This window comes from Tachypleus tridentatus, chromosome 13 (genome assembly GCF_004210375.1).
Source record: "Tachypleus tridentatus isolate NWPU-2018 chromosome 13, ASM421037v1, whole genome shotgun sequence".
In the NCBI taxonomy this organism is placed as follows: Eukaryota; Metazoa; Arthropoda; class Merostomata; order Xiphosura; family Limulidae; genus Tachypleus; species Tachypleus tridentatus.
The window spans coordinates 137,066,814-137,081,312 of NC_134837.1; the positions used below are offsets into that span (position 1 = coordinate 137,066,814).

The 14,499-nt window shown below is 31.8% G+C and overlaps 1 protein-coding gene across 13 annotated transcripts in view; it reads left to right on the forward strand.

Annotated features, from left to right (window-relative positions):
* Nucleotides 1-14,499, forward strand: part of LOC143237571 (lysophospholipid acyltransferase 5-like) — a 124,694-nt gene that overhangs the window by 52,835 nt on the left and 57,360 nt on the right. For all 13 annotated transcript variants that reach the window (XR_013020140.1, XR_013020141.1, XR_013020142.1 and 10 more), the window contains 2 exons: nucleotides 4,137-4,174; nucleotides 8,010-8,117. Coding sequence is in view for 9 of the 13 variants with exons in the window: in XM_076476979.1 (XP_076333094.1) it covers nucleotides 4,137-4,174; nucleotides 8,010-8,117 (146 nt within the window). In the remaining 4 variants the exon portion in view is untranslated. The remainder of the gene's footprint in view (nucleotides 1-4,136; nucleotides 4,175-8,009; nucleotides 8,118-14,499) is intronic.

Here is a 14,499-nt window from a genome sequence, read left to right on the forward strand (position 1 = left end):
TTCTTAAATGTTAAAATGAAATTATAACCTAAACTAATATGCTGATTATCATATTTAATAAACTCGTACTTAAGTATACATATATTTTAACCTTCTTTCCATGTGTTTCTTCTAATGTGCATGTCTCAAGGTTTTTAGTGTGTTGCATTCAAAACCTAATTAAAGTACTTTTTGTTTACATTATACCAATTAGCATAGTATAAAATTTTAGTTGATACTTCATAACTTAATAGTATACAAGTTCTGTTAGGCAATATTTATAAAAATCCTGAATTTTCCTTAATGTGAGAATTGTGACATGTGCTCTTTAGACATTCCCTCTTCACTAATTTATATATTGCTTTCATATTAAATATGAAATTTAATGTAAATTATTTATTATAATGTTATCATCACTAGGCAAAGCATAATTTTCATAGTCTTCAATCTTGTTTTGTTATAGAGCTATCAAATGGAAAGTCAATAGTTCTTTCTTATGTTTAATACTATATTATTTATAACCAATAGAAAGCCAAGGTTTTCTTCAAATAAATTACTTATTATGTTATTTTCTGTAACAAGAATTGTTAATTTTGCTTTTAGTTCAAGCTTTATTCCCACAGGAAAGACATTGATGATCTTAGTTTTAACAGTTCTTGTTACATAGTTATAGAAAGCCAGAAAATTTGTGAGGGTTATGGGAAACTGTGTTTCTTTTACATGTTATTATTCTGTGTTCTTTGGTATGCTACTTAGTTAAATAGAAATTTAGTGCAGCACTACCTTTAGTGTAAAATAAATAGGCTTAAATTTCATCAACAGCATATGTATTCTTTATTTGTTATAAAAGTAATTAAATTGTAAAACAAATTAATCTGTTTAGGCTAGTTAAAGTTAGGTAAAATAAATAATTATAATAACTATAATAAAACTATTTCATGAGGTATACAAGTGAACAACTTGGAATAGATTGTGAGTAATGTAATTCAATAATGTGATATGAGCTGCATGTTCTCTAGGTTATTTACACTTGTAAACAACTTGTAATGGCATGAATAGTAGTTAGACACAGTTCAAAGGACAATAAAAGATGAATATTGTTACAAGTTTAGAATAAACAAATATAAATTGATTCTTTTCATATCAACATCCAAGTTCATCTTGGAGCCCTTCTTTACTGGAGATAGATGTTTTCTCCTGGGTTTTGGATATTCTCTGCAGATGTCTCCTACACATACCTTGTATAATGATATAACCTCTTTCTAATTCTGTTCTTCAGTTTGTCCATCTTGGGCTGGTTAATCAATTTTAGACCTTCCCTTCAGACTTTCTTTGACACCTTGTGTATTTAGTCAACTTTACTGGACTTTTGCATTTTATCTTCTGATTAGTGATTGATATTATTATTATATTTGACCACTCTTGTTTGTCAGATACTTTCTGTGGCAGCTCAGATAGGTTGATTGGTCCTCTGATCTTCTCACTATTTTTCCAATTTGGGGATCTTTTACAGGTTAAATTTCTGTCAAGCTCTTCCTTCTTCATAACTTAATGAATTTTAACTCATCATGCCCTCTTGGCTCAATCACTTACTGTTTGTAGGGTTCTGTTGCTTTTTGGAATTTGGTCTTCTGCAATGTCACTAGTCCCCTTGGTCATCTCCATTTACAATCCCTTTAAATGGTTTTTCAAAACAATAACACCTTGATCGTGATCCTCTTTTCACCCCCATATCTCTTCCTCCTTCCCTACAAGACTATATTCATTGGTGGCTGGACAATGCCTATACATTGGTCAGTGTACCACTTCTTTCTCTATGTTTGAACCTACATCTTTTCATGGGTGGTTCCCATCAGGCATGGAGAGAATGAATCAAGCACAATGATATTCTAAACCAGTGGCCTGCAGATTTCAATGCTTTGCATGTAGCTATTCTTAAACTTTTGTATGTGTGTCAGCCATCACATCATTTCCTTCTCCTCTCCAGACATTGTCTGGGGTTTATTCCTTTTTGCCAGTTCTTTGGTTGAGTGCATATCACCCAGCATGGGGTAACCAATCCAGAAATCTATGTTTTGGTTACTCTTCTACTGTAGCCATGCACATCATATTTGTGTGGATTAGGTCTTTCATATAATCATTTATGTGGTTACTTTATCTCTGTTTGAACCACTTCGTGATGTTCAATATTACATCTTTTCCTTACTACATAATTCTTTCTCTTAACCTCTGGACATTGATGGTCAGATATGTTCGTTATTGTCATTTCATGTACGTTTTTCACATTACTCATCTTTCCTTTATCTGGTTGTTCATTTTACAACAGATCTTTGCAGCTTAGGATGACTGATCTTTCTTTTCTCCTATTTCCATCCTTCCTTTTTTCTCCCATCTTTACCCTCATCCAGATCCTGATAGACTTTTTTTTTTTTTTTTTAGCAAAGTCATACATTGTTTTATTGCACATCCAGCTACTCTCCAGGATATGCACAATCATATTTTTTATTCCCTGGCAATCCTTCTCACTTCATGATTTTTCCCCTTTTACCCCTAAGAATTGGGTCTACTTTTTGGTCCATTTGACTTAATTCTCTCTCTCTTTCTTCTCCCATACCTTTTTCTATGTTTCTTCCCATCTTTGTCATCCTTGGAGGAAATTCTACAAGCTGGCATGTGAATCATGCTCAATAACTTTTTCTAACATTGTCTTCATTGCATCACACTTTCATCCACTTTGGAGTTTTGCCTTCTCCATGTGGATGGTGTTTCAGACTTCAGTATAACTTTAATTATTAAGTTTTATCCATTTTTCTCTTTTTCAGGAGCCTTTCTCTCTTTCTTTCCATTTTTATCTTGCAGATTCTGCTCTATGGAAGTGGTACCTGACCAAGTATTCTCCAGCTTCATATCTACACTGTGAGCCTTATTGATTATCACTCTTTTAGTTCATGACTGCATGCTTTCTGTCAGAATAGGGTTCTGATAATTGTTTCATGAACATGTCCATTACAAACTGTACCATCTATGGACCTCATTGGTAAAGCAGGAAGTTTTGGATGTAGTTGAATTGCTGAGTGTAGTCTGAGATGCTCTAGCCACTCTACATATCATAATTTCTGCTTTTGTATTTTATGAATTATAAACACAGACAAAGGCTATACTTGGTTCAGAAATGGTGTGATTTCCCTGCTCTGTTCTCCAGATCTCTTTCTTTCATTATTAGGTGTATATTTCAGATAGTCTTGGGGGTATATTCTGTCATTTTCTTGCACTGGTACCTGAATGTGAGAATCTATAACTAACCTTGTGAGTAGAGGTAAGTACTCAATGAGAAGTTATAATTTTCATATATCAAAACTTTATTTCTGATAGTTATTACCTTATCTCACACTTCCCACTTTTCTTCCCCACTCTCCTCACATTAAAGAACTTTTAAAATTGAGTAAACGAGTGTAGAGGGAGTCACATGCATCACATGAGCATGTCAATCTTCTAATGGTTAAAGAGGTGTTGTATGATTTGCATGAGAGACATGTTGGAATTTTCCAATTCCATGAGGAGGGAGTGGAAGGCTTGTAGCATATGTAAAAAAAAGTTTGCTTATAAAGGGCAGCATTGAATGAGAACAGTTAACCTTCTAAGTAGAGTTAATTATCTGTCAGAAGTATATTTTCAGTGTAGAAAAATTATAACTAGATTTAATTTTTTTTTACAAGGTTATTCAAGTTTTCTAACCTTGTATTGAGTTAGGGTTGAGAAAATAAAGAGATAAAGTTTAAACTTTTACTGGAAAAAAGTGTGAAATGTATTTAGGAGGCTCTAGAGATTAAAGCAACGAAATTTTAGATTTTTGAGATGAAGAAAAGTGTTTTTAATCTTAACATGAAAATTAATTCAGACTAGTGAAAAAAGACTTCATATATTCATGGATAAATCTTTAGTAAAAATACTTCATTAACAAAAAATCTTATTTTTTGTCTATAAAAGGGACTTGTAATTTTTACTGAAAGTGTGCCAAATTTTGTGAATGTACATATACTATATTTAAAGTTAGTAGTATTGAAACTGTAGCAAGTACAAAGTGGTCATGTGGTCAATCAGCAAAAAACATTGAATACTTCGTTATATAAAATAATATGGTCTTAATTTTGTTTTAGGGGTGTCGTATGATGTGTATGATGGAAGAAAGGAAATGGTAAGTTTTATTGTATATGACTGTATTTATCTATCTACAGTTATGACAGAAAGTGTTCGTACCACTGCATCGTGAGTAGTTTTTTCCTTATAACTTAAAAAGTATCATGATTAGAATAATGGAAGTATAGTGTATTATAAATATTATACTAACACACATTTACATAAATTTTTATGTAAATTGAATAACAAATAAAGTGTTTATAAACAAATAACCAAACATAGGAGGGGCAGAAAGTGTTCGTGTGTCTACTTTAGTGGCAGTTGTGAAGCCTTTCAGGTGAATTACTTGGCACAATCTCTCTTCATAGCTCTCCATGATCGTTTGACAGTACTTGACTGGCATTTTCTTCCATTCTTCTTTACAGAAGACCTCCAACTCTTGCAAGTTTTTTGGATGACGCTGATGAACCCTGGTCTTCAACTCATGCCAAACGTTTTCAGTTGGGTTGAGATCAGGTGACTGTGATGGCCACTCCCGAATGCTTATATGGTTCCTCTGCAACCAGGATTGCACGTATTTCGATGTGTGCTTAGGGTCATTGTCGTGCTGGAAGATCCAAGTACGGCGAAGCCGCAAATTCCGAGCATCATTCTTGATATAAGTGCCTAATATATCAACGTACTCTTCTTTTTTCATGATTCCGTTGATGCCGTGAAGGCTGCCTACACCAGAAGAGCTGAAGGAACCCCGTAGCATGATCGAGACACCTCCGTGTTTAACTGTAAGGACAGTGTTCTTTGGAAGATTTCGTTTCCCCTTCTTACGTAAAATACTATAAACATCATTGTGGCCGAAAAGCTCAATTTTAGTCTCGTCTAACCAACGAATACTTTTCCAATAGGTAAAGGGTTTATCTACATGCTTTCTTGCATACCTCAATCATGCTTCTAAATGAACAGGCTTTAAATATGGAGTTCTACGAGGACTGCACACTTTGAACCCAGAAGAGAGTAACATGTTCGTAACTGTAGAGGTGCTTACTCCAAACCCAGTTTCCCTTACCGGTTTCTGTATGTCATTACGTGTTAAACGTGGTCCCTACTAACTTCTTTGAGAACCTTCCTCTTGGTTCTCTCTGGAATTTTGGTGGGGCGTCCGGAACGAGGGAGGTTAGCAGTTGATCCTGTAAGCTTAAACTTGGCAATTATGCTATGAACAGTAGATTTTGGCACATTAAGTTGTGTAGCAATACTGGAAAGAGACACACAAGATTTGTATTTTACAATAATTCGGTTTTTTAAATCACTGGACAGTTGTTACCTGTTTGCCATGATGATCAAGCAGATAATGATGGAGACAGTTCTAAATTGCTGGAAGTAAATGTTTTGCTGGCTAAATTTCAATAACTATGAACCCAGTGTCTAGTTCTGAAATGGTATAATCTAGTTTTTTTGCCAAACTGAACAAAATTTTTACGGGAATATCTTTTTTTGCACGTTCTGAAATGTACGAACACTTTTTGCTCCTCCTATTTTTGGTTATTTGTTTATAAACAGTTTATTTGTCGTTTAATTTACATAGAAATTTATGTAGATGTGTGTTAGTGTAATATTTATAATATACCATACTTCTATTAGCCTAATCATGATACTTTTTAAGTTATGAGCAAAAAACAATTTGGGAGGCATGGGTACGAACACTTTCTGTCGTAACTGTATGTATACATACATTTTTATGTAAAATGCAGTAGCATTTTACCATACATGCATGCTGTGGTAGCACGAGTATCATGTTTAGGGTGTATGTGTTTTATTTATAATAAATGTTTGATCAATTAAAATTGCAGTGCAATATTGCAAGACATATGAATGGAAGAATACACTACAGCCCATTTCAAGAAAGGATGTTTCTCTTGTGTGATTGTTAAATAGTAAAAGGCCACAGAGAATATTCATAGGAAAATGTTTAGGACAACTGAAGCTTACGAATGAAACTAGAAAAACTAATGTAGGTGTGATGTCTTCATTCACAAAGCAAAAGCTGCAGTTATGAAAGAGAATTTTTCAACCCAAAAAGCTATTCCAGTGAACTTGGACATACACTGCTGACCAAAATTTTAAGGCCAATGAACATAAAGAAAAAATGTGCATTTTGCATTGTTAGACTTAACCACTTATTTGAGTAGAGCTTTGGAAGATGAAAATAAGAAAGGGAAAATAAAATTAAGAAAACTTTTTTAGCATTTAGTAGGGAAAATATGAACACTATAAAATTAGCCTAAATACTAGCTGGTCAAAAGTTTAAGACCATACCAAAAAAAAGTCTTAAACAGGATAGGAAATGCCCAACAAGAGGTCTCAGTAGTGAGTTGCGTGGCCATCATTGCAAATAACTTCAAACATTTGCTTTGGCATGGCCGATATAAGCGTTTGCAGAAGGCTGGCTGAAATGTTATTCCAAGTGATAGAGATGGCTTCACGAAGATCATGCACTGTTTGGAACTGACATCCATTTCTATAGACTTCCCTTGACATCCACCCCCAAACATTTTTAATGGGGTTCAGTTCGGGTGATTACGCTGGATAGTCCATAAGAATCATGTTATTTGCCATGAAAAAGTCCTTTGTCCTGTGGGCATTGTGAATTGCAGCATTGTCCTGCTGAAAGATCTAGTCATTTCCACACAAGCGAGGGCCTTCAGTCAATAAGGATACTCTTTCCAACATGCCAACAGCCAACTGCTGTTTGACGCCCCTGTATATCTTGAAGCTCCATTGTTCCATGGAAGGAGAAAGCACCCCAGATCATGATGGAACCTCCTCCACTGTGTCGTTTAGAAAATGTCTCCGGTGGGATATCCTTATTGTGCCACTAACGTTGGAAGCCATGTGGACCATCCATGCTAATTTTTTTCTCATCAGAGAACAAAACCTCTGTCCTCTTTTCTATGTCCCATGTTTGGTGCTTCTCAGCAAGGTTTAACCGATCTGTTTCATGGTGTGGAAGGAGGTGTGGCCTTTGAAGAGATTTATGGTTTTAAAAGCCTCTCTCTTGTAGATGCTGCCTTATTGTTCTTGAGCTGCATTATGCATCCGTAAGGGCCTTAATCTGGTTCGGTGATCAGCTAATGTCTTGCCGGACATCCCGTCAAATCCTCCTGCTCAATGCCGGCAAAATTTTTTTGGGCCAACCACTTGAAATTCTTGTTTCTTATCCCTCAGGGTCTTTTAAGAAATTTGCAACAGCAGTTTTACTATGCCCAATCTCACCAGCGATGGGATATTGATAGAGACGTTGCTTTTGCAGCTGAACAATTCTGCCACGTTCAAACTCTATCAAGTTCTAGCCTTTGCCATGTTTTTACCCAATGTCATTGGGAGATGTTGACAATGCTAATGCTTGAACACAAATGACTAAATTTTGTTATGTGTTTACTGATTAATGGTTCATTTCAGTATGGTTTTAAACTTTTGACCAGTTAGTATTTAGGCTAATTTCATAGTGTTCATATTTTCCCTATTAAATGCTAAAAAAATTTTTACTTTTAATTTCCCTTTTCTTATTTTCGTCTTTCGAAGCTCTACTCAAATAAGTGGTTGAGTCTAACAATGCAAAATGCATATTTTTCGTTATGCTCATTGGCCTTAAGATTTTGGCCAGCAGTGTATGTATAACTCCTTCGAGGAGACTGTTAATGTTCGATTTCTTGTTCCTATTCATACACACCTTCTTCTACTTGATGTTAATTATTTTTTACTGTGACTTATAATTATCTATAAAACATTTCAGTTATAGTCTTTTGAATAATTTTTATTCACTATTATAAATTTCCCCTAACATAAAGCTGGAGGGTATTGCTGTACAATCCTCAAGTTTTCTAATTTTCTTGCAGGACAAACTCACACAAGATCAGAAGAAATCTGCACTTGCAAAAATCCCTTCTCTTCTTGAAATAGGAGGGCACACATATTTTTTTGGAGGATTCTTAGTAGGTCCACAAGTAAGTGAATGTTCTCATCTGAAGAAGCAGTATTTAAAACCACTAACACTAATTTATTTGGTATTTAGTGACAGAACAAGTGTAGTTTTGTTCCAGGAATTATAGTCATTATTTTAACACTCCTACGAAAAGTGGGGCCTAATAGGCCCCAGAGCAACTTGAAAGGTTATTAATATTAGGCTAATAATTTTGTATTTAAATGAAATTGCCATTTAAATCCATTAATGAATGGATTAACGAGATTCCCATTGTCCCTATCTACTATCTAGTGAAACCACAGCCAGGGGAACGGGCTTGGAGAAATCAGGACTAGAAACGTCTTTTCGTAGGAGTGTTAAGCTTGTGTTTTTCTTCAAGCCAGAATTGAATACTCTATAAGAGAAATAGTTACAGAAGAATTAGTTATGCTGTTAGTGGTTTTGGTTAACTATTTATTGTACAATATATGTATGTATGTGTGTGTGTATAAATATATGTTCTTAAACTTCAACAAGTGAATATTATCAAATGTCTTAATATATGTAAATAATATTCAAAGATCACCTAATTTATGTAGATAAATACATTCAGCAATATTTATAGAAAAAGTAATTTTTCTAAAACAATAAATTAATGGGAAATTATATAGTTTATGTAAATTTGTTTGCAACATAATTACTGAATACATATACCTAAACCTGTTTTTGAGGAAAAGTTAAATGTTACGTTCTACAAACACGTGTGTTGTTAAAAATTATGGCAGAAATTATCCAATATAATCCTTATCTTTAGATGTTTGAAAAGAGAAACTGTTGTATCAAGTGAAAACCACTCTGCTTGAAAAACAGTTTAGATAGTTTTTGTAATACTTTACATGAAAGCTGTAAGTTGAAGAAAAGTTGGTTTAAAATAAAATTTTTATAATATGTTCCAGTGGTGGGATTCAAAAATTTTAACAACCAGTTCTATCTCACTTTACACACCCCCAATTTTTGCACTTAAAAATATTAACAAAAATATCTTTCTGAAATAATTTATTTAGCATGTGATTATCATCAGAATATTTATTCCTTCTATGTTTGACCCTGTTGTCATCAGCTGTGTGGTTTTTTCTTAGTCATGTTTGAACTGAAGAAGTTGGATCCCATGAATCCAATGAGTGGCCAATCAAATTGTCATCAGGTTTACCACATTTTCAACTGTAAGGCAGCTTTTTTATCTGAATATATGATATTCATTCTTGAAAACCCTCTTTCTGCCTCTGCTGAACTAAGAGCAACAGTATTGATGACATTTTTTAGCCTTTTGTACAGTTCTTGGAATCTCATGATTATGGCAATTTTGTAGGACATTTTCCACATAGTCAAGGAAATCATTAATGCTGAATTTCATGATGAAAGAGCTTACTGAATTCATACAAATTTTCTTCAGCAGCTTTCCAAAAGATAAACTTCATCAATATTCCAAGAATCTGGCTCAAGAATATTTACCAGTTCATGAATTTCATTGTCATTTTCTTGTGCATTGTATTTTAATTTTAAGTGATCACAATTTATCAATCTAGCTTTAATATTTTTTATTGCTGCTTCCAGTAGTTTTCACAAGGAAGGTCTACATGTCTTTGGTTTTCAACAAATTCAATATTCCTAAAGGCATCAGAAGCAATGGTTTCATCAATTTTTTTTTCAAAGGTTTCTCTACTTTTTTTGAGTACTTTAAATGCCTTAATGGCCCTTTTTAGTTGTTTTTCAGCCCTTGCTAAATTTAAATTTCTGGTTTGAAGGGCATTAGAAGGTAAATATATTTCTTGTAGTATATCTATCATTGTTACTGAATCCTTCAGGAAGAGTTTGTTGCAAAGACAGCTAGCTATTCCAGAATATTCTTTCTTAGTAGAAAAATATTTGTATAATGCTGGATATGTACACCATACAGCAAGTGTTGATCTTAGGCTGCAAGCAGCCCCTCTTGGTTGCAAAACTCCACCAATCTTCAAAATTTCAGTCAAGTTTCTTCTGAAATGTTGAAAGGTTCCATTTGGTTTTTGTTTTATTGGTGAAAGATTGTGTAGATTATATATATGAACATTTTGAAGTGTTTCACTTGTTTTATATCAGTGATAGAATCATCCAAAACCAGTTGCAAGTGGTGATTTAAGCAATGCCAAGTCATGAGGTCAGGAAAATCATTTTTAAGTTTTATGCTTACCCCTGACTTGCAGCCAAGCATTACACTTTCACCATCTGCACAGAATGCAACAAAATTATTTTTCAAATATCCACTATCAAATCCTGCATCATGCAAACTTCTTAATAGAGATGTGTATGTAGTTTCAGCATCTTGTTCTTTCAAATCAACCAAATCAAGAAAAATTATTGGTGACAGCTCACATTCTTCAACCATTACAAAAATTATAATCACTGGTTTACTAGATATGATTGAAGCTTCATCAGTAATGACCCAGAGTTTTAAATTTTGTTCAATTGTTTTAGTAAATATTTCATTTTTGATTTCCCTTGCAGTGTGATCAACTATTTTAACAGCAGTTTTCCACAAATGGAGTTACACTCCCATGTCCAAATCATTTTTTTTGTAGCTCAATCTCATCTTCAACATCAGAAAATAGCCTGCTTTGTTTTGCTAGATTGTATTAAAAACTTTACATGTAGAACTGATATATTTTTGTTTATTTTATCTAGACATTTGGTAATTGCATCATCTGCACAATATTTCATTTGCATTGCACATATTGTGTGCCTATGATGAGAAATGGTCTTTTTTTTTTCTTCTGAGAAATTCTTGCTGGGTGATTTTATTCCTTCCTGATGCTTCAATACTGTAGCTTGTATATTCTATTGATACATGAATTCTCTTCATGTTTATGGAATCAAATTTGGCGTAGTAAACAAAACTAAGTTTTTTGCTGTGAACAACCAGACCATTATATTTTTTCTTGAACTCTTTGGCCTGTTTCATACTCCAGCAATCCAGAAGAGCAGTTGCTGGATATTCATTATTTCTAGCTTGTGCAGTATTAAAAGTAGAAGTTTCATTGCTTCTTGAAGTTACTGGTGTTAGATGTTCAGTTGGATCTTGCTTTGAAATTTCAATTATTGGGGTTTATCTTACAAACTCTAGTATATGTTGCTGCTTCATTTTAGGGGCTGAAGTTTGAAGTGCCAAATTTCTCTGTTCAGAAATAAATATATTGATATAACTTATTAAACTTTCATCACAAGGGCTAAAAATATAGAATTATTTTCTAATTATTTTTATAAATTTTCTAATGAAAACTATATTTTTATAGATGACTGATACCAAATGTTTACACAGGAAAGTGTAGGCCTACATTAGTCTAGACAATGCTTTTCTTTCTTCATCTAAGATGGCTGCTCATGTTATCATACTAATTTACAATTGTGTTATTGTGTGTGACTTTATATAGCATGAATTCCCATAGTGATAGTCGATTGTGTAGCATGAATTCTCATAATGACAGTTGATACATTGTACATATAGCATCAGAGGACTAAGAGCCAATAAGAACGAGTTCTACAATTCATGGAATATTAAGAATAGGTTCTTATGAACTGGTATAAACCAGCTAAATCCCACCACTGATTATCTTCTTGTAGGACAGTAGTAAGTTTATGGACTTAAAATGTTATAATCTGGAGCTCAATTCTCTGTGGTGGACTCAGCAGATAACCTAATGATACATTGCTCTGAAACAACTAAATATACTTATATAAATTAAATTTATATATCAGAAGTGCATCAGTGCTATTAAAAATCATGCTTTTGATGACATAAGACCAATAGCACACTATCTTAATGAAAGTAATTTTTGATAACTTGATGTATTTTTTTTATTATCTGTAGCTGTAATATTCTGTATAACTAGCAGTAATAATACAGCATTTCAACTGTTTTCTACTGTGTGGTAGAATTCTTGATCCTTCCCTCCATGAAGTCAAGGTGTTCCAGACAATGAGCCTCCTCCACCTTTGTGCCTTTTTATTTTCTTTGTTTTTTACACAAGTCAGGGATTTCTCTAAATTACCTCATTTATTTTTAGAATTTTCTTACGTTTTAAAGAATAAAAATACATACTTGTTTAAATGTTTAAAGTTACAATAAAAAATTAAAACAAAAGACAATAAAATACATTTTAAAAATTATAATTTTAAGAAAATTAATAAATAAGATTATAATAAAATATAATTTAGAAAATGAAATAACGTATTTAAAATTTAATTCGATAAACCAAACTAAAAGAAGATTCATGCTTGTTTATTATTCTGAAATGTATTATTTTTAATTCCTATAAAATTATAAATTTATTGTTTTTTATAATAGTTTATTGTGATATTTTTAAATGATCTTTTATAGTTGGTATTGAAAATTGTTTGTGTAAAAAAGGTAACAAGTGAGTCATTGATCTTAATACATAATTTTGGACTGTTTGTAAAAATTTTATTATTATTTAGAATTGTATAACCAGGCCATATCAGCATAATCTATAAAGAATCTTGTATAAATTTTAATTATAGTTTCACTGGAACATCTATCATAATTAGCAACTTTTTTTTAACATGTTATCTCTCATCCAACATGTTTAAATTAAATATTCAACATGGTCTTTCCAGTTCAGTGTTCTGTTTTAATTTTTTCAACTTTAACTTTTTTAATACATTTTTAATTTACAGTTTTCTACATTCCTACAAGACACAATTAACTTAATTTTATCTGGGTTTAAGAATATTCTCCATGAAATGCACCATAATTCCCAATCTGCTAGAGCCAATTGTAAATTTTTAATAGTAACTAAAAAATACTGATTGCATATCAAATTTGTGATATCATCAGCATATTGGAAAATATTAATGTTTCTATTAAAACTTGTTGGACATGGGATATTATTTGTATGCATAAAAAAGTATTGTACTTATTGGTTAGTTTGGGATTAAAATCTTCTGATTTAATATTATTCATTTTAATATAGTTTGTTACTAACAAATTTTTTTATCTTTTTTATATTATTATAAAAGATAATTTGTTGTGAAATATCAGTTTATAAATTAAGTTGTAAAGTTGTAAAACAAATTTTGCCAAATGCTTTTTCTTCATCCAGTAAGACAACTCCAATATAATGTTTCTTATTAAACCTGTCTATCATAGATTCCTTTTGGTGGACTCAGCAGATAGCCCAGTGTGGCTTTTTTATAAGAAAACACAAACTATCATAGATTCTTGTAAGCCTATCCAGCTGTTCAGACATTAAGTGATGTTTTTTCAAACACTTTCAATAACAACGTAGAATCTTATTATTTTCAAGAAACTTCAACAATCTGCTATTAATTGTTCTTGCATAAAGTTGAAATAGACAGCTAGTATGGGTTATGGGTCTATAAATAGATAATCATTCTTAATCCCATTTATAGGACTATACTCTGACTTCAATGTTAGGTTAAGTAAGTTAGTTATTTTGTTAATTATTATTTCATCACATTTCTTAATCATATTGTATATGATTGAAACCTGGAGTCGTGTTCTTATTTATTGCTCTTAAACTTTTAGAAACATCATCTGTTCTAATGTTATACTTAAAACTTAAATGTCTAGTTGTTAGTTTCATAATTTGAATGATGATCTTTGAAGCAAATAGCAAATTTTACCTCAGTTCTTAATTCTTTCTTGGTTATATTGTTTACTTAATTAAACCAATTTTAATAAAAAATTTTGCTTTAATTAACTTTTATGATATTGCACGTATATTCCCAAAATAAATGATTTTTTTCTTTATTATTTTTAGGTATTTTAATATTTTTTAACATTGGATGATTGACCTTTTTGTTATCTCCTTCATTTATAAAATTTTTAGATTTCTTCCAGAAATGTGTTGGTTTTATCATTATATCTTTACAGAAGTCATCAAAGATCACTATATTATTGTTTTATAATTAATTGTGGTAACTATTTTTTGTTGTTTATTAAGTAAATGTTTGAAAAAAATAATTTTTTTATTCATATATCTTTTCTTAGTTATATAACTTTAATGTCAATACTGATTTTTTATGTATAGGTCCATTTATGTTTTTAGGAATATATTTAGGTATACTATTATCAGTTGCTATTTTAAAACTATTTTCAATTATGTGAACATACTGATATTTTTCTTCTTTATTATATGCAATATTAAAATTATAATTTTTTTAAATATTCTATAATAATTTCACTGAATTTATCCCAGTTTGTTGTTTTTTAAAATTAAACTTCCAATTCATTACTTTTCTTTTAAAGATTTTTTCATATATTTTGAGATAAATTTCAACAGGTAAGTGATCACTTATCTACATAAAAATATTCAATTTGCTTAATATTTGTTGGGTTTAATGGTGTA